Source organism: Oncorhynchus clarkii, chromosome 12 (genome assembly GCF_045791955.1).
Source record: "Oncorhynchus clarkii lewisi isolate Uvic-CL-2024 chromosome 12, UVic_Ocla_1.0, whole genome shotgun sequence".
NCBI lineage: Eukaryota > Metazoa > Chordata > Actinopteri > Salmoniformes > Salmonidae > Oncorhynchus > Oncorhynchus clarkii.
Window position 1 is genome coordinate 3,406,039 of NC_092158.1, and position 21,018 is coordinate 3,427,056.

At 44.0% G+C, this 21,018-nt stretch overlaps 1 protein-coding gene across 2 annotated transcripts in view; it reads left to right on the forward strand.

Moving 5' to 3' along the window:
* LOC139422649 (PALM2 and AKAP2 fusion) overlaps positions 1–21,018 on the forward strand; it is a 228,511-nt gene that overhangs the window by 43,391 nt on the left and 164,102 nt on the right. For both annotated transcript variants that reach the window (XM_071173806.1, XM_071173805.1), the window contains exon 3: positions 15,673–15,753. In XM_071173806.1, the coding sequence (XP_071029907.1) occupies positions 15,673–15,753 (81 nt within the window). The remainder of the gene's footprint in view (positions 1–15,672; positions 15,754–21,018) is intronic.

Here is a 21,018-nt window from a genome sequence, read left to right on the forward strand (position 1 = left end):
GGGCCGGAGAGAATGTGTAACAGAGTAAACATTCTAAACTCACTCCCAAGATTGAAATGTGTCCACTCCCGCTTTTGAAGCGTTAACCGTTCGTTAGCGTAATTAACTAAGACGTTGGTCAAGCTGGCGGTCATGATGTCAATGTGTGTCTGCGAGACAGAGGTCATGATGTCAATGTGTGTCTGCGAGACAGAGGTCATGATGTCAATGTGTGTCTGCGAGACAGAGGTCATGATGTCAATGTGTGTCTGCGAGACGGAGGTCATGATGTCAATGTGTGTCTGCGAGACAGAGGTCATGATGTCAATGTGTGTCTGCGAGACGGAGGTCATGATGTCAATGTGTGTCTGCGAGACGGAGGTCATGATGTCAATGTGTGTCTGCGAGACGGAGGTCATGATGTCAATGTGTGTCTGCGAGACGGAGGTCATGATGTCAATGTGTGTCTGCGAGACAGAGGTCAAGATGTCAATGTGTGTCTGCGAGACAGAGGTCATGATGTCAATGTGTGTCTGCGAGACGGAGGTCATGATGTCAATGTGTGTCTGCGAGACGGAGGTCATGATGTCAATGTGTGTCTGCGAGACAGAGGTCATGATGTCAATGTGTGTCTGCGAGACAGAGGTCATGATGTCAATGTGTGTCTGCGAGACAGAGGTCATGATGTCAATGTGTGTCTGCGAGACAGAGGTCATGATGTCATGGTTGGAGCCCAGTAAGAGACAGGGAAAAAGAAGTAAGTAACACTGTTAAAGAGAGTATGAAGGGTGTATGAAGGGAGTATGAAGGGTGTATGGAGGGAGTATGAAGGGTGTATGAAGGGAGTATGAAGGGTGTATGAAGGGTGTATGAAGGGTGTATGAAGGGTGTATGAAGGGAGTATGAAGGGTGTATGAAGGGAGTATGAAGGGTGTATGAAGGGAGTATGAAGGGTGTATGAAGGGTGTATGAAGGGTGTATGAAGGGTGTATGAAGGGAGTATGAAGGGTGTATGAAGGGAGTATGAAGGGTGTATGAAGGGTGTATGAAGGGTGTATGAAGGGAGTATGAAGGGTGTATGAAGGGTGTATGAAGGGTATGTGAAGGGTGTATGAAGGGAGTATGAAGGGTGTATGAAGGGTGTATGAAGGGAGTATAAAGGGAGTATGAAGGGAGTATGAAGGGAGTATGAAGGGTGTATGAAGGGTGTATGAAGGGAGTATGAAGGGTGTATGAAGGGAGTATGAAGGGTGTATGAAGGGAGTATGAAGGGAGTATGAAGGGTGTATGAAGGGTGTATGAAGGGAGTATGAAGGGAGTATGAAGGGAGTATGAAGGGTGTATGAAGGGTGTATGAAGGGTGTATGAAGGGAGTATGAAGGGAGTATGAAGGGTGTATGAAGGGTGTATGAAGGGTGTATGAAGGGAGTATGAAGGGTGTATGAAGGGAGTATGAAGGGTGTATGAAGGGAGTATGAAGGTAGTATGAAGGGTGTATGAAGGGTGTATGAAGGGTGTATGAAGGGTGTATGAAGGGAGTATGAAGGGCGTATGAATGGTGTATGAAGGGAGTATGAAGGGTGTATGAAGGGAGTATGAAGGGAGTATGAAGGGTGTATGAAGGGTGTATGAAGGGTATGTGAAGGGTGTATGAAGGGAGTATGAAGGGTGTATGAAGGGAGTATGAAGGGTGTATGAAGGGAGTATGAAGGGTGTGTGAAGGGTATGTGAAGGGTGTATGAAGGGAGTATGAAGGGTGTATGAAGGGAGTATGAAGGGTGTATGAAGGGAGTATGAAGGGTGTATGAAGGGTGTATGAAGGGTGTATGAAGGGTGTATGAAGGGTGTATGAAGGGTGTATGGAGGGAGTATGAAGGGTGTATGAAGGGAGTATGAAGGGAGTATGAAGGGAGTATGAAGGGAGTATGAAGGGTGTATGAAGGGTGTATGAAGGGTGTATGAAGGGTGTATGAAGGGAGTATGAAGGGAGTATGAAGGGTGTATGAAGGGTGTATGAAGGGTGTATGAAGGGAGTATGAAGGGAGTATGAAGGGCGTATGAAGGGTGTACGAAGGGTGTACGAAGGGTGTATGAAGGGAGTATGAAGGGTGTATGAAGGGAGTATGAAGGGTGTATGAAGGGAGTATGAAGGGAGTATGAAGGGTGTATGAAGGGTGTATGACGGGTGTATGAAGGGAGTTTGAAGGGTGTATGAAGGGTGTATGAAGGGAGTATGAAGGGTGTATGAAGGGAGTATGAAGGGAGTATGAAGGGTGTATGAAGGGTGTATGACGGGTGTATGAAGGGAGTTTGAAGGGTGTATGAAGGGTGTATGACGGGGGGTGAATGAAGGGTGTTTATGAAACATTCTAACACAGCTGTTCCACAAAACAACTCAACAACCACCCAGTAGCCTATTCACAACCAATGGTAATCTCATTTCACCTCATTAAATAAAATTTTAAATTAAAAAATACAATTACTTTTTTTAATGTTGAAGAGACATTCTGAAAAATATCCTGTCTGAATGTCTGGCAGTTTCTCTGCCTGGCAGTTTCTCTGTCTGGCAGTTTCTCTGTCTGGCAGTTTCTCTGTGACGTCACTGGGGGATCCACCGGCTAAACTGGTGGCAGAGGAATCAATATGATGCATGTGTTCAGCATTTTACATCACGTAGATATCCCATGAACATATTTTGCAAACAAAATATTCTAACACAATAGCCCAGTAGTCAAAATGACATGTCACTTTTTAGATCAGATGTCAACCAAGAGAGCGATTAAGTAGATGACTAGGCAAGTTATCGACCTATTTATCACCGAAATGTGCCGATCACAAGAGCTGTACTATCATAATAACATCGTTTTTTATGTCATGTAAAATCTGAGAGGATGCATTGACCAGGGGAAGTTCATTCGACAAACAGGCCATTAACTGTCCAACAGTAGCCTACCCCAAGGGGTTCCCAACCTTTTTCATGTTTCAAAAATAAACTCTTTTGTATTTTTTTTTGTTTATTGAGACAGCGGAAAGTATTCAGACCCCTTGACTTTCTCCACATTTTACAGTTACAGCCTCATTCTAAAAATGGACTTAATAAATCCTCTTCAGTCTCCACACAACACCCCATAATGACAAAGCAAAAACAGGTTTTTAGACATTTTTTAAATGTATTGTAATTTTAAAAAAATGAAATATCACATTTACATAAGTATTCAGACCCTTTACTCAGTACTTTGTTGAAGCACCTTTGGAAGCGACTAAAGCCTTGAGTCTTCTTGGGTATGACTCTACAATCTTGGCACACCTGTATTTGGGGAGTTTCTCCCATTCTTCTCTGCAGATCCTCTCAAGCTCTGTCAGGTTAGATTGGGAGCATCGCTGCACAGCTATTTTCAGGTCTCTCCAGAGATGTTCGATCAGGTTCAAGTCCGGGCTCTCTGAGCCACTCAAAGACAGTCAGAGACTTGTCCCGAAGCCACTACTGTGTTGTCTTGGCTGTGTGCTTAGGGTTGTTGTCCTGTCGGAAGGTGAACCTTTGCCTTAGTCTGACGTCCTGAGCGCTCTGGAGCAGGTTTTCATCAAGGATCTCTCTGTACTTTGCTCTGTTCATCTTTCCCTCCATCCTGACTAGTCTCCCAGTCCCTGTCGTTGAAAAACACCCCACAGCATGATGCTGCCACCACCATGCTTCACCGTAGGGATGGTGCCAGGTTTCCTCTAGACGTGACAGTTGGCATTCAGGCCAAAGAGTTCATTCTTGGTTTCATCAGACCAGAAAATATTGGTTCTCGTGGTATGAGAGTCTATGTGCCTTTTGGCAAATTCCAAGTGGGCTGTCATGTGCCTTTTACTGAGGAGCGGCTTCCGTCTGGCCACTCTACCATAAAAGCCTGATTGTTGGAGTGCTGCAGAGATGGTTGTGCTTCTGAAACTTTCTCCCATCTCCACAGAGGAACTCTGGAGCTCTGTCAGAGTGACCATTTGGTTCTTGGTCACCTCTCAGACCAAGGGGATTCTCCCCTGATTGCTCAGTTTGGCCGGGCGGCCAGCTCTAGGAAGAGTCTTGGTGGTTCCAAACTTCATCCATTTAAGAATGATGGAGGCCACTGTGTTCTTGGGGACCTTCAATGCTGCAATAATGTTTTGGTACCCTTCCCCAGATCTGTGCCTCGACACAATCCTGTCTCGGAGTTCTACGGACAATTCCTTCTACCTCATGGCTTGGTTTTTGCTCTGACGTGCACTGTCAACTGTATGACCTTATGTAGACAGGTGTGTGCCTTTCCAAATTAATTGAATCTTTTGTAACTTTGTAACACAATTTATTTGGGGAAAAGTCAAGGGGAGTGAAGACCATAGTTTCTGAAAACTCCTCAACCATATTGTTCAAGTCATTATTGAAGGGCACTGTGCCTGAACAAGGCAGACAGAGAGAGGAGTTGGAAGCTGCCCATTTGGACAAGAGGAATATGTAAGACTTCTGTTCATTCTATAGCTCAGCCCCATAAGGGTGAGTGCTCAGCCCCCTCCTGTAATCACCAATGCTGTGTGGCCATGCACGCCTCCAGCTCAATCATTGAGTTTACCAACAATGACAAGACATCCTACAGGGAGGAGGTGACGGCCCTGGTGGAGTGGTGGCAGGAAAATAACCTCTCACTCAACGTCAACAAAACGAAGGTGCTGATCGTGGACTTCAGGAGACAGCAGAGGGAGCACCCCCCTATCCACATCGACGGGACAGTAGTGGAGAAGGTGGAAATCTTCAAGTTCCTCGGCGTACACATCACTGACAATCTGAAATGGTTCCACCCCCCACAGACAGTGTGGTGAGGAAGGGGCATATCTCCTGTTTCTGTTAGACAGCTTGATGTTCCTGGATAGGATGTTTGTGTCTGTTGTTTGTGTCGGTTATTTGTGTCGGTTATTTGTGTCTGTTGTTCGTGTCGGTTATTTGTGTCTGTTGTTTGTGTCTGTTGTTTGTGTCTGTTGTTTGTGTCGGTTATTTGTGTCGGTTATTTGTGTCTGTTGTTTGTGTCGGTTGTTTGTGTCGGTTATTTGTGTCTGTTATTTGTGTCTGTTGTTTGTGTCGGTTGTTTGTGTCGGTTATTTGTGTCTGTTATTTGTGTCGGTTGTTTGTGTCGGTTGTTTGTGTCGGTTGTTCGTGTCTGTTGTCCGTGTCGGTTGTTTGTGTCAGTTGTAGCACTACACTACACTATGAAACCTGTCCAGTGGTTAGTTGTGTCTGTGTCTGCAGTTCTCAGATACATATCAGATAACACAGCCTGGATACGTTGCATCACAGTCTGTCTATTCTCCGAGTGCTTTCTGAATATCATGTCCCCTTTCTATTTAAGTCTTGTCGTTTGAGGCCATCAACTTGTGAATGTGTTGATAAGAGGCCAACATGGCCTTCAGCCCTGAGCCGATACCAGTTAGGGCTGGTTGGGATGCTTAGAGAGGACGGGAGGACAGGCCGGACATTCTTTGTGTTATAATGAACATCATCACTGTCCTCCGCTGACTTCCAACTTCCTGTCTGTATTGGGATCAGTCTAACCTGTCCTGTCTGTATTGGGATCAGTCTAACCTGTCCTGAGAGATGTGGTTAGCAGACTGATATTGTGTTTGGACCGGGCCAGGGAGATGTGGTTAGCAGACTGATATTGTGTTTGGACCGGGCCAGAGAGATGTGGTTAGCAGACTGATATTGTGTTTGGACCGGGCCAGGGAGATGTGGTTAGCAGACTGATATTGTGTTTGGACCGGGCCAAAGAGATGTGGTTAAAAAATTGTGTTTGGACCGGGCCAGAGAGATGTGGTTAGCAGACTGATATTGTGTTTGGACCGGGCCAGGGAGATGTGGTTAGCAGACTGATATTGTGTTTGGACCGGGCCAGAGAGATGTGGTTAAAAAATTGTGTTTGGACCGGGCCAGAGAGATGTGGTTAGCAGACTGATATTGTGTTTGGACCGGGCCAGAGAGATGTGGTTAGCAGACTGATATTGTGTTTGGACTGGGCCAGAGAGATGTGGTTAGCAGACTGATATTGTGTTTGGACCGGGCCAGAGAGATGTGGTTAGCAGATTGATATTGATGACATGACTGAGGTAGTGGAAAAACTGGGAGGGGGGAGAAAGGGGGGGTTAGATTCTCCCTATACACTGTATCATATGAACAACATCTCTCTCTCTCGCTCACCCTCTGTGTTCCTCTCTCTCTCTCTCTCTCGCTCTCCCTCTGCGTTCCTCTCTCTCTCTCTCGCTCTCCCTCTGTGTTCTCTCTCTCTCTCTCTCTCTCTCTCTCTCTCTCTCTCTCTGTCTCTCTCTCTCCCTCTCTCTCTCCACTCTCTCTCTCTCTCTCTCTCTCTCTCCACTCTCTCTCTCTCGCTCTCCATCTGTGTTCCTCTCTCTCTCTCTCTCTCTCTCTCTCTCTCTCTCTCTCTCTCTCTCTATCTGTCTGTCTCTCTCTCTCTCTCTCTCTCTCTCTCTCTCTCTCTCTCTCTCTCTCTCTCTCTCTCGCTCTCCCTCTGTGTTCCTCTCTCTCTCTCTCTCGCTCTCCCTCTGTGTTCTCTCTCTCTCTCTCTCTCTCTCTCTCTCTCTCTCTCTCTCTCTGTGTTCCTCTCTCCCTCTGTGTTCCTCTCTCTCTCTATCTCTCTCTCTGTCTCTCTCTCTCTCTCTCTCTCTCTGTCTCTGTCTCTCTCTCTCTCTCTCGCTCTCCCTCTGTGTTCCTCTCTCTCTCTCTCTCGCTCTCCCTCTGTGTTCCTCTCTCCCTCTGTGTTCCTCTCTCTCTCTCTCGCTCTCCCTCTGTGTTCCTCTCTCTCTCTCTCTCTCGCTCTACCTCTGTGTTCCTCTCTCTCTCTCTCTCTCGCTCTACCTCTGTGTTCCTCTCTCTCTCTCCACTCTCTCTCTCTATCTCACTCTCCCTCTGTGTTCCTCTCTCTCCCTATCTCTCTCTCTCTCTCGCTCTCTCTCTCTGCGTTCCTCTCTCTCTCTCTCGCTCTCCCTCTGTGTTCCTCTCTGTCTCTCTCTCTCCCTCTCTCTCTCTCTCTCTCTCTCTCTGTCTCTCTCTCTCTGGCTCTCTCTCTCTTCACTCTCTCTCTCTCTCCACTCTCTCTCTCTTGCTCTCCCTCTGTGTTCCTCTCTCTCTCTCTCTCTCTCTCTCTCTCTCTCTGTCTCTCTCTCTCTCTCTCTGTCTCTCTCTCTCTCTCTCTCTCTCTCTCTCTCTCTCTCGCTCTCCCTCTGTGTTCCTCTCTCTCTCTCTCTCGCTCTCCCTCTGTGTTCCTCTCTCCCTCTGTGCTCCTCTCTCTCTCTCTCGCTCGCTCTCCCTCTGTGTTATTCTCTCTCTCTCTCTCTCGCTCTCCCTATGTGTTCCTCTCTCCCTATGTGTTCCTCTCTCTCTCTCTCTCTCTCTCTCTCTCTCCTGGTAAATCTCAGGTCGTCTAAAGCAGAGAGAGAAACATGATTCTGAAGAGTGCTTAGCTGTTTATTCATTCATTATTATTCATAATGTACAATTGAGCCATGGAGTCAGAGGATATGAACTCATTACACTGGGGTCCCGGATGGTCCTCAGGAGGATCTGTCTTTGCCACTACACAGGAACTCCCTGATTCCAGCCGTGGGATATTTAGACATTCTTAGTCACAGAAAAGACCTTCCAGAGGATCGTCCACCCCCGGTGGGAACTATGTCCACATTCCTGATGACACAGAGCCTCCTTCCCACTATCTCCGAACGTCCAACAATAAAGACAGCCTTCGCTGACAATAGACTGAATGTACTAACATTTTGTCTCTGTCTGAAATATCAAATCAAATGTATTTATAAAGCCCTTCTTACATCAGCTGATATCTCAAAGTGCTGTACAGAAACCCCCAGCCTAAAACCCCAAACAGCAAACAATGCAGGTGTAGAAGCACGGTGGCTAGGAAAAACTCCCTAGAAAGGCCAAAACCTAGGAAGAAACCTAGAGAGGAACCAGGCTGTGCCGGGTGGAGATTATAACAGAACATGGCCAAGATGTTCAAATGTTTATAGATGACCAGCATGGTCAAATAATAATGCTCACAGTAGTTGTAGAGGTTGCAGCAAGTCAGCACTTCAGGAGTAAATGTCAGTTGGCTTTTCATAGCCGATCATTGAGAGTATCTCTACCGCTCCTGCTGTCTCTAGAGAGTTGAAACCAGCAGGTCTGGGACAGGTAGCACGTCCGGTAAACAGGTCAGGGTTCCATAGCCGCAGGCAGAACAGTTGAAACTGGAGCAGCAGCACGGCTAGGTGGACTGGGGACAGCAAGGAATCATCAGGCCAGGTAGACCTGAGAGAGAGAGAGAGAGAGAGAGAGAAAGAGAGAGAGCGAGAGAGAGAATAAATATGTATACTTAAATTCACACAGGACACCGGATAAGACAGGATAAATACTCTAGATATAACAGACTGACCCTAGCCCCCGACACAAACTACTGCAGCATAAATACTGGAGGCTGAGACAGGAGGGGTCAACTGTACCCCCGGACTATACCCCCGGACTGTACCCCCGGACTGTACCCCCGGACTATACCCCCGGACTATACCCCTGGGCCCCATCAGCCTGGCCCTGGGTTAGCTATCAGAGGGGGAGGCAGGGAGCCTAGTGGTTAGAGTGTAGAGGCGGCAGGTAGACTAGTGGTTAGAGTGTAGAGGCAGCAGGTAGCCTAGTGGTTAGAGTGTAGAGGCAGCAGGAGTATTGGGCCAGGAACCGAAAGGTTGCAAGATCGAATCCTCGAGCTGACAAGGTAAAAAATATGTCAATCTGCCCCCTGAACAAGGCAGCTAACCCAATGTTCCTCGGCCGTCATTGAAAATAAGAATTTGTTCTTAATTAACTGACTTGCCTAGTTAAATAAAGGTCATATATAAAAGAGGGTAGATGTGTGTCAGCGGAAGTAGATGATAGACAGCTTGGATGCTCAGTAGTTCAACATACTGGGTCAGAAATACACCAGAACGGTATACTTACACCACATTTGGGTTACGCCCCAAATGCCCTATGAGTCACGGTTATAAATACAGGAAGTCTGCCTGTCTAACCTCAGTTAAACAATGTTACTCTTTTGAAATTCAATCTCCCGTATAGTCTATAATAATAAAGAGATCTCCCCTGTTGGCCACTGTAATAGAGAGATCTTCCCTGTAGTCTACTGTACTAGAGAGACCTTCCCTGTAGTCTACTGTACTAGCGAGATCTCCCCTGTAGTCTACTGTACTAGAGAGTGTTGTCTAATGTTCAGAATTGTCTAATGTTCAGTATTGTTCAGTATTGTCTAATGTTCAGTACTGTCTAATGTTCAGTATTGTTCAGTATTGTCTAATGTTCAGTATTGTCTAATGTTCAGTACTGTCTAATGTTCAGTATTGTTCAGTATTGTCTAATGTTCAGTATTGTCTAATGTTCAGTACTGTCTAATGTTCAGTATTGTCTAATGTTCAGTATTGTCTACTGTTCAGTATTGTTTAGTATTGGCTAATGTTCAGTATTGTTCAGTATTGTCTAATTATCAGTATTATTTAGTATTGTCTAATGTTCAGTATTGTTTAGTATTGGATAATGTTCAGTATTGTTTAGTATTGTCTAATGTTCAGTACTGTCTAATGTTCAGTATTGTTCAGTACTGTCTAATGTTCAGTTTTGTTCAGTACTGTCTAATGTTCAGTATTGTTCAGTACTGTCTAATGTTCAGTTTTGTTCAGTACTGTCTAATGTTCAGTATTGTTCAGTATTGTCTAATGTTCAGTACTGTTCAGTACTGTCTAATGTTCAGTATTGTTCAGTACTGTCTAATGTTCAGTTTTGTTCAGTACTTTCTAATGTTCAGTATTGTTTAGTATTGTCTAATGTTCAGTACTGTTCAGTACTGTCTAATGTTCAGTATTGTTCAGTACTGTCTAATGTTCAGTTTTGTTCAGTACTGTCTAATGTTCAGTTTTGTTCAGTACTGTCTAATGTTCAGTTTTGTTCAGTACTGTCTAATGTTCAGTTTTGTTCAGTACTGTCTAATGTTCAGTATTGTTCAGTACTGTCTAATGTTCAGTTTTGTTCAGTACTTTCTAATGTTCAGTATTGTTTAGTATTGTCTAATGTTCAGTACTGTTCAGTACTGTCTAATGTTCAGTATTGTTCAGTACTGTCTAATGTTCAGTTTTGTTCAGTACTGTCTAATGTTCAGTTTTGTTCAGTACTTTCTAATGTTCAGTATTGTTTAGTATTGTCTAATGTTCAGTACTGTTCAGTACTGTCTAATGTTCAGTATTGTTCAGTACTGTCTAATGTTCAGTTTTGTTCAGTACTGTCTAATGTTCAGTTTTGTTCAGTACTTTCTAATGTTCAGTATTGTTTAGTATTGTCTAATGTTCAGTACTGTTCAGTACTGTCTAATGTTCAGTATTGTTCAGTACTGTCTAATGTTCAGTTTTGTTCAGTGCTGTCTAATGTTCAGTATTGTTTAGTATTGTCTAATGTTCAGTACTGTTCAGTACTGTCTAATGTTCAGTATTGTTTAGTATTGTCTAATGTTCAGTACTGTTCAGTACTGTCTAATGTTCAGTACTGTCTAATGTTCAGTATTGTTCAGTACTGTCTAATGTTCAGTATTGTTCAGTACTGTCTAATGTTCAGTTTTGTTCAGTACTGTCTAATGTTCAGTAATGTTCAGTACTGTCTAATGTTCAGTTTTGTTCAGTACTGTCTAATGTTCAGTTTTGTTCAGTACTGTCTAATGTTCAGTATTTTTGGACTAAAAAGTACATAATTTTCTTTAGGAATGTAGTGAAGTAAAAGTAAAAGTTTTCAAAAATATAAATAGTAAAGTAGAGATACTCCAAAAAACTACTTAAGTAGTATTTTAAAGTAGTTTTACTTAAGTACTTGACACCACTGGGCAGAGCCCGGATGTCTCTTACCCAGAGTGATGTGGCAGAGCCCAGATTGATGTCTCTTACCCAGAGTGATGTGGCAGAGCCCAGATGTCTCTTACCCAGAGTGATGTGGCAGAGCCCAGATTGATGTCTCTTACCCAGAGTGATGTGGCAGAGCCCAGATTGATGTCTCTTACCCAGAGTGATGTGGCAGAGCCCAGATTGATGTCTCTTTCCCAGAGTGATGTAGCAGAGCCCAGATGTCTCTTACCCAGAGTGATGTGGCAGAGCCCAGATGTCTCTTACCCAGAGTGATGTGGCAGAACCCAGATTGATGTCTCTTACCCAGAGTGATGTGGCAGAGCCCAGATTGATGTCTCTTACCCAGAGTGATGTGGCAGAACCCAGATGTCTCTTACCCAGAGTGATGTGGCAGAGCCCAGATGTCTCTTACCCAGAGTGGTGTGCCAGAGCCCAGATTGATGTCTCTTACCCAGAGTGATGTGGCAGAGCCCAGATTGATGTCTCTTACCCAGAGTGATGTGGCAGAACCCAGATGTTGTCTCTTACCCAGAGTGATGTGGCAGAGCCCAGATTGATGTCTCTTACCCAGAGTGATGTGGCAGAGCCAGATTGATGTCTCTTACCCAGAGTGATGCGGCAGAACCCAGATGTTGTCTCTTACCCAGAGTGATGTGGCAGAGCCCAGATTGATGTCTCTTACCAAGAGTGATGTGTCAGAGCCCAGATGTCTCTTACCCAGAGTGATGTGGCAGAGCCCAGATTGATGTCTCTTACCCAGAGTGATGTGGCAGAGCCCAGATGTCTCTTACCCAGAGTGATGTGGCAGAGCCCAGATGTCTCTTACCCAGAGTGATGTGGCAGAGCCCAGATGTCTCTTACCCAGAGTGATGTGGCAGAGCCCAGATTTATGTCTCTTACCCAGAATGATGTGGCAGAGCCCAGATTGATGTATCTTTCCCAGAGTGATGTAGCAGAGCCCAGATGTCTCTTACCCAGAGTGATGTGGCAGAACCCAGATGTATCTTACCCAGAGTGATGTGGCAGAGCCCAGATGTCTCTTACCCAGAGTGATGTGGCAGAGTCCAGATTGATGTCTCTTACCCAGAGTGATGTGGCAGAGCCCAGATGTCTCTTACCCAGAGTGATGTGGCAGAGCCCAGATGTCTCTTACCCAGAGTGATGTGGCAGAGTCCAGATTGATGTCTCTTACCCAGAGTGATGTGGCAGAGCCCAGATATCTCTTACCCAGAGTGATGTGGCAGAGTCCAGATTGATGTCTCTTACCCAGAGTGATGTGGCAGAGCCCAGATGTCTCTTACCCAGAGTGATGTGGCAGAGTCCAGATTGATGTCTCTAACCCAGAGTGATGTGGCAGAGTCCAGATTGATGTCTCTAACCCAGAGTGATGTGGCAGAGCCCAGATGTCTCTTACCCAGAGTGATGTGGCAGAGCCCAGATTGATGTCTCTTACCCAGAGTGATGTGGCAGAGCCCAGATTGATGTCTCTTACCCAGAGTGATATGGCAGAGCCCAGATGTCTCTTACCCAGAGTGATATTTTATTCATTTTTGTTTATTTTATTTAACCAGACAAGTCAGTTAAGAACAAATTATTATTTACAACGACAGCCTACCCCGACCAAACCCTAAAACGGACAACACTGGGCAAATTGTGCACCGCCCTATGGGACTCCCAACCACGGCCGGTTGTGATACAGCCTGGAATCGAAACGGGGTCTGTAGTGACACCTCTTTCACTGAGATGCAGTGCTTTAGACCGCTGCGCCACTCGGGAGCCCTACAATGTTAGCCACTTTCAATGTATCACTCTGAAACAGAACAAGCTATGCGAGAGATTTTGTTGTAGGCAGAACACATTGGAGTAGGATTCTATTGCATTGACACACACTCCTCAGCCCGTACTCTACGAAGATTGGTGCAGCATAACCAATCAGAGCTGCAGTAGGCCTCTATGCAAATAGACCATTGCCATATATGGATATCTGCCATTCACATTGAACTGGACTGTGTTTACAGCATGACCGGTCGTGACTAGATGAACTGGACTGTGTTTACAGCATGAGCGGTCGTGACTAGATGAACTGGACTGTGTTTACAGCATGAGCGGCCGTGACTAGATGAACTGGACTGTGTTTACAGCATGAGAGGTCGTGACTAGATGAACTGGACTGTGTTTACAGCATGAGCGGTCGTGACTAGATGAACTGGACTGTGTTTACAGCATGAGCGGTCGTGACTAGATGAACTGGACTGTGTTTACAGCATGAGCGGTCGTGACTAGATGAACTGGACTGTGTTTACAGTATGACCGGTCGTGACTAGATGAACTGGACTGTGTTTACAGCATGAGCGGTCGTGACTAGATGAACTGGACTGTGTTTACAGCATGAGCGGCCGTGACTAGATGAACTGGACTGTGTTTACAGCATGAGCGGTCGTGACTAGATGAACTGGACTGTGTTTGCAGCATGAGCGGTCGTGACTAGATGAACTGGACTGTGTTTACAGCATGACCGGTCGTGACTAGATGAACTGGACTGTGTTTACAGCATGAGCGGTCGTGACTAGATGAACTGGACTGTGTTTACAGCATGAGCGGTCGTGACTAGATGAACTGGACTGTGTTTACAGCATGAGCGGCCGTGACTAGATGTGCTTGTTTTGAGCGAGACCTGAGTGTAGCCACGTATGTACATTTTGTTCATATCCTTTGCTATCTAGTGAGTTTTTAGCCAAGTTATAAATAATTTGTAGTCAGCAATAGGGGAGAGGTTGTTTCCTACAAGAGCACAAAACATTTCTAGACATCTTTGAAAAGTGAGTCAGGTAAAGAGCATAGAGCAGCTCAACCCCCAGGTCTGGTCATCTCCAACATGTAGGGAAGCTCATACCACTATACTACACTATACTATACTGTACTGTACTGTACTGTGCTGTACTATACCATACTATACTATACAATACTGTATTGTACTATACTATACCATACTGTACTGTATTGTACTATACTATACTATACTATACTATACTATACTATACTGTACTATACTATGCTATACTATACTGTACTATACTGTACTGTACTATATTGCATTGTACTGTACCGTACTATACACTACTATGCTATACAATACTATACTATACTATACTATACTATACTATACTATACTGTACTATACAACATCATCACCTTATTGCCTACCCCCTCATCCCTCATACAGCAACAACATCATCCCCTTATGACCTACTGCCTCATCCACCAACAACATCATCCCCTTATGGCCTACCCCCTCATCCCTCATCCACCAACAACATCATCCCCTTATGGCCTACCCCCTCATCCCTCACACATCAACAACATCATCCCCCTAATGCCCTACCCCCTCATCCCTCATACACCAACAACATCATCCCCTTACGGCCTGCCCCCTCATCCCTCATACACCAACAACATCATCCCCTTATGGCCTACCCCCTCATCCCTCAACAACATCATCCCCTTATGGCCTACCGCCTCATCCACCACCAACAACATCATCCCCTTATGGCCTACCGCCTCATCCACCACCAACAACATCATCCCCTTATGGCCTACCCCCTCATCCACCAACAACATCATCCCCTTATGGCCTACCCCCTCATCCCTCATTCACCAACAACATCATCCCCTTATGGCCTACCCCCTCATCCCTCACAAACCAACAACATCATCCCCCTTATGCCCTACCCCCTCATGCCTCAACAACATCATCCCCCTAATGCCCTACCCCCTCATCCCTCATACACCAACAACATCATCCCCTTACGATCTGCCCCCTCATCCCTCATACACCAACAACATCATCCCCTTATGGCCTACCGCCTCATCCACCACCAACAACATCATCTCCTTATGGCCTACCCCCTCATCCACCAACAACATCATCCCCTTATGGCCTACCCCCTCATCCACCACCAACAACATCATCCGCTTATGGCCTACCACCTCGTCCCTCAACAACATCATCCCCATTACGGCCTACCACCTCATCCCTCATACTCCAACAACATCATCCCCTTATGGCCTACCCCCTCATCCCTCAACAACATCATCCCCTTATGGCCTACCGCCTCATCCACCACCAACAACATCATCCCCTTATGGCCTACCCCCTCATCCACCAACAACATCATCCCCTTATGGCCTACCCCCTCATCCACCACCAACAACATCATCCGCTTATGGCCTACCCCCTCGTCCCTCAACAACATCATCCCCATTATGGCCTACCACCTCATCCCTCATACTCCAACAACATCATTCCCTTATGGCCTACCCCCTCATCCCTCATCCCTCATACCTCAACAACATCATCCCCTTATGCCCTACACCCTCATTCCTCATACACCAACAACATCATCCCCCTTATGGCCTACCCCCTCATACCTCAACAACATCATCCCCCTAATGCCTTACCCCCTCATCCCTCATACACCAACAACATCATCCACTTATGGCCTACCCCCTCATCCCTCATCCGTCATACCCGAACAACATCATCCCCATATGGCCTACCCCCTCGTCCCTACCATCCTCCATGCACAAGGCTGGAGAATAGGAGGCCTGCCTCACTGCAGCCCTCTGATATTTAGGTCACATAATTATCGCTGTGCACGCTGAGTCCCTAGCCTGGAATAAATGCACACTGCATACTGCAGTAATACCCTCATTTCCGTAATCTAACTTTCCTGTTGTTGTGTTGTTCTGCAGGAGAAAAGGAAAAGACAGTCAGAGATTGAAGACAAGAGGAGACAGCTGGACGATCTGGTGCTGCAGCTACAACATCTCAAGGTAATCACATCCATCCTTAGGAGTGTGTGTGTGTGTGTGTGTGTGTGTGTGTGTGTGTGTGTGTGTGTGTGTGTGTGTGTGTGTGCGTACGTGCGTGCGTGCGTGCGTGTGTATGCGCGCGCGCGCGTGTGTGTGTTTGTGTGTTACTGACATCATTAAATAAAGCAGCAATGGTCACTTCACAAGCAGCCCTGGTCACTTCACAAGCAGCCCTGGTCACTCCACAAGCAGCCCTGGTCACTACACAAGCAGCCCTGGTCACTTCACCAGCAGCCCTGGTCACTACATAAGGTCACTTCACCAGCAGCCCTGGTCACTTCACAAGCAGCCCTGGTCACTACACAAGGTCACTTCACAAGCAGCCCTGGTCACTTCACAAGCAGCCCTGGTCACTACACAAGGTCACTTCACAAGCAGCCCTGGTCACTTCACCAACAGCCCTGGTCACTACACAAGGTCACTTCACAAGCAGCCCTGGTCACTTCACCAACAGCCCTGGTCACTACACAAGGTAACTTCACAAGCAGCCCTGGTCACTACACAAGGTCACTTCACAAGCAGCCCTGGTCACTACACAAGGTCACTTCACCAACAGCCCTGGTCACTTCACCAACAGCCCTGGTCACTTCACAAGGTCACTTCACAAGCAGCCCTGGACACTAAGTCTTTCTGGGTGAGATGCAATCTAAGTACCACAGAGGAAGAGAGAGGTGTACCACAGAGGAAGAGAGAGGTGTACCACAGAGGAAGAGAGAGGTATACCACAGAGAAAGAGAGAGGTATACCACAGAGAAAGAGAGAGGTATACCACAGAGAAAGAGAAAGGTATACCACAGAGGAAGAGAGAGGTATACCACAGAGAAAGAGAAAGGTATACCACAGAGGAAGAGAGAGGTATACCACAGAGAAAGAGAGAGGTATACCACAGAGAAAGAGAGAGGTATACCACAGAGGAAGAGAGAGGTATACCACAGAGGAAGAGAGAGGTATACCAAAGAGGAAGAGAGAGGTATACCACAGAGGAAGAGAGAGAGGTGTACCACAGAGGAAGAGAGAGGTATACCAAAGAGGAAGAGAGAGGTATACCACAGAGAAAGAGAGAGGTGTACCACAGAGGAAGAGAGAGAGGTGTACCACAGGCAGTAGAGGTTCACTGTGTCTCTCTCTGAATAGTCCATGTGCTTCTCTAGTCTCTAGCCAACACAGGAACGGTTGTTAGCAATCTAAGTCTTTCTGGGTGAGATGCAGCCTCCAGAGCTTCATCTAGTCTACAAAACTTTATCTAGTCTACAGAACATTATCTAGTCTACAGAACATTATCTAGTCTACAGAACGTCATCCTCTCTAACCTCACTAGTTCATAATGTGACTGTTACTGTCAATGGAGAAGGAGGAAGTGGATTGAGAGAAAAATAAATAAATCAAGTGGTTGTAGTGAGCCTGTTGCCACGGTACTTTCCTATGAGAACTAGTCCCTCTCCTAGTCTCATCATGCCCACTCTTAAACAAACATCTCACTTCCTGGGTCTGGCTTCTCTCTTTTGTCCATACTCTCTCTCACTTTCTCTCTCTCAGCATCTGGGATAACCACTGCACTGCACAGTCACATAATATATATATAGTCCAATAGAAATTCACAGCTTGCTATCTGCATTCTAAGCTATTTTGGGTGGGTTCGTAAATTCACTATGGAGAGCCAGAGTGTGCTCAGAGTGCGCTCTGGGAATTCGTATATTCAGTGAGTTGTCAGATTTTCCATTCCTAAATTCAGAGCGTTTTGCTCTCGGGGCATTTAGAGCGCAAGCTCAGGCATTTTCTAACCTGTTACGTGCATAATCCTCACAGGGTGGAAATCTGGAGTAAATGAATGAGTGGAACACATAGACGGAACACGGAACACGGAACACGGAACACGGAACACGGACACACAGACACAACTGACTGTTTATATTTGCTTCAAAGAAATGATGACAATTCCTGTGTCATGTGGTGTCGTTGTAGGAAGGGGTTGTTTTCTGAAATGGATCATTACAACAAACTAACAGGGTGGAAAGTGATATCAGAGAAACAAAGAAAATAGAATATAAAACAATAAGTACAATTATCATGGGGAAAAAAAAGTTAGAGAGAATTGAACTATAAAATAATGAAGAAATATTTTAAATATGTTATTATTTTATGGCTTATATTTATTGTGGAAATTAATGAATAACACTTGGGGCAAAAACACCTACATCCTCTGGAAAAAAAAGTGTTGACAACATATAACATTCACTTTTAAGATCTATATTTGTGTGTTTTTAAGGTAAACGACACCTGACCTTCATATTCAAAGCCTTTTGGAATCCACATTTTCCCACAAAATAAGACGTGCTATTTCCTAGAGAAAGACATCATAGGAACGCCCCTAGTCTAACACGTCTGTCATGATTAAACATTCTTAAAAACACAATGTTGAAAAGGGACCAACGTTAGCTAACTTCGCTAGCTAGACCTAAGCTATTTTTAGCCTACTCTACAACGTTTCTACCTGGTAGCATCACTTGCAAAGTAATTAAGCCAAACTACTTGTCAGGTATAGCTCACTTTTATTTTATAGCACTCATATATTCAATTAATTGTGGCCAATATTGAGAGATATTGTCAGACATTGAGAAACAGAACCATCAACCAGGATAATAACATAACTAGTTGTCTTCATCACTATCTCATTCATGTCCTCATTCCATAACTAGTTGTCTTTATTACTATCTCATTCATGTCCTCATTCCATAACTAGTTGTCTTTATCACTATCTCATTCATGTCCTTCCATTCCATAACTAGTTGTCTTTATCACTATCTCATTCATGTCCTCATTCCATAACTAGTTGTCTTTATCACTATCTCATTCATGTCCTCATTCCATAACTAGTTGTCTTTATCACTATCTCATTCATGTCCTCATTCCATAACTAGTTGTCTTTATCACTATCTCATTCATGTCCTCATTCCATAACTAGTTGTCTTTATCACTATCTCATTCATGTCCTCATTCAATAACTAGTTGTCTTTATCACTATCTCATTCATGTCCTCATTCCATAACTAGTTGTCTTTATCACTATCTCACCATAACTAGTTGTCTTTATCACTATCTCATTCATGTCCTCATTCCATAACTAGTTGTCTTTATTACTATCTCATTCATGTCCTCATTCCATAACTAGTTGTCTTTATCACTATCTCATTCATGTCCTCATTCCATAACTAGTTGTCTTTATCACTATCTCATTCATGTCCTCATTCCATAACTAGTTGTCTTTATTACTATCTCATTCATGTCCTCATTCCATAACTAGTTGTCTTTATCACTATCTCATTCATGTCCTCATTCCATAACTAGTTGTGTTTATCACTATCTCATTCATGTCCTCATTCCATAACTAGTTGTCTTTATCACTATCTCATTCATGTCCTCATTCCATAACTAGTTGTCTTTATCACTATCTCATTCATGTCCTCATTCCATAACTAGTTGTCTTTATCACTATCTCATTCATGTCCTCATTCCATAACTAGTTGTCTTTATCACTATCTCATTCATGTCCTCATTCAATAACTAGTTGTCTTTATCACTATCTCATTCATGTCCTCATTCCATAACTAGTTGTCTTTATCACTATCTCACCATAACTAGTTGTGTTTATCACTATCTCATTCATGTCCTCATTCCATAACTAGTTGTCTTTATCACTATCTCATTCATGTCCTCATTCCATAACTAGTTGTCTTTATCACTATCTCATTCATGTCCTCATTCCATAACTAGTTGTCTTTATTACTATCTCATTCATGTCCTCATTCCATAACTAGTTGTCTTTATCACTATCTCATTCATGTCCTCATTCCATAACTAGTTGTGTTTATCACTATCTCATTCATGTCCTCATTCCATAACTAGTTGTCTTTATTACTATCTCATTCATGTCCTTCCATTCCATAACTAGTTGTGTTTATCACTATCTCATTCATGTCCTTCCATTCCATAACTAGTTGTCTTTATTACTATCTCACCATAACTAGTTGTCTTTATCACTATCTCATTCATGTCCTTCCATTCCATAACTAGTTGTCTTTATTACTATCTCATTCATGTCCTCATTCCATAACTAGTTGTCTTTATCACTATCTCATTCATGTCCTCATTCCATAACTAGTTGTCTTTATCACTATCTCTTTCATGTCCTCATTCAATAACTAGTGTTCTTTATCACTATCTCATTCATGTCCTCATTCCATAACTAGTTGTCTTTATCACTATCTCATTCATGTCCTCATTCCATAACTAGTTGTCTTTATCACTATCTCATTCATGTCCTCATTCCATAACTAGTTGTGTTTATCACTATCTCATTCATGTCCTCATTCCATAACTAGTTGTCTTTATCACTATCTCACCATAACTAGTTGTCTTTATTACTATCTCATTCATGTCCTCATTCCATAACTAGTTGTCTTTATCACTATCTCATTCATGTCCTCATTCCATAACTAGTTGTCTTTATCACTATCTCATTCATGTCCTCATTCCATAACTAGTTGTCTTTATCACTATCTCATTCATGTCCTCATTCCATAACTAGTTGTCTTTATCACTATCTCATTCATGTCCTTCCATTCCATAACTAGTTGTGTTTATTACTATCTCATTCATGTCCTTCCATTCCATAACTAGTTGTCTTTATTACTATCTCATTCATGTCCTTCCATTCCATAACTAGTTGTGTTTATTACTATCTCATTCATGTCCTTCCATTCCATAACTAGTTGTCTTTATTACTATCTCATTCATGTCCTCATTCCATAACTAGTTGTCTTTATCACTATCTCATTCATGTCCTCATTCCATAACTAGTTGTGTTTATCACTATCTCATTCATGTCCTCATTCCATAACTAGTTGTCTTTATCACTATCTCACCATAACTATTTGTCTTTATTACTATCTCATTCATGTCCTCATTCCATAACTAGTTGTCTTTATCACTATCTCATTCATGTCCTCATTCCATAACTAGTTGTCTTTATCACTATCTCATTCATGTCCTCATTCCATAACTAGTTGTCTTTATCACTATCTCATTCATGTCCTTCCATTCCATAACTAGTTGTGTTTATTACTATCTCATTCATGTCCTTCCATTCCATAACTAGTTGTGTTTATTACTATCTCATTCATGTCCTCATTCCATAACTAGTTGTCTTTATCACTATCTCACCATAACT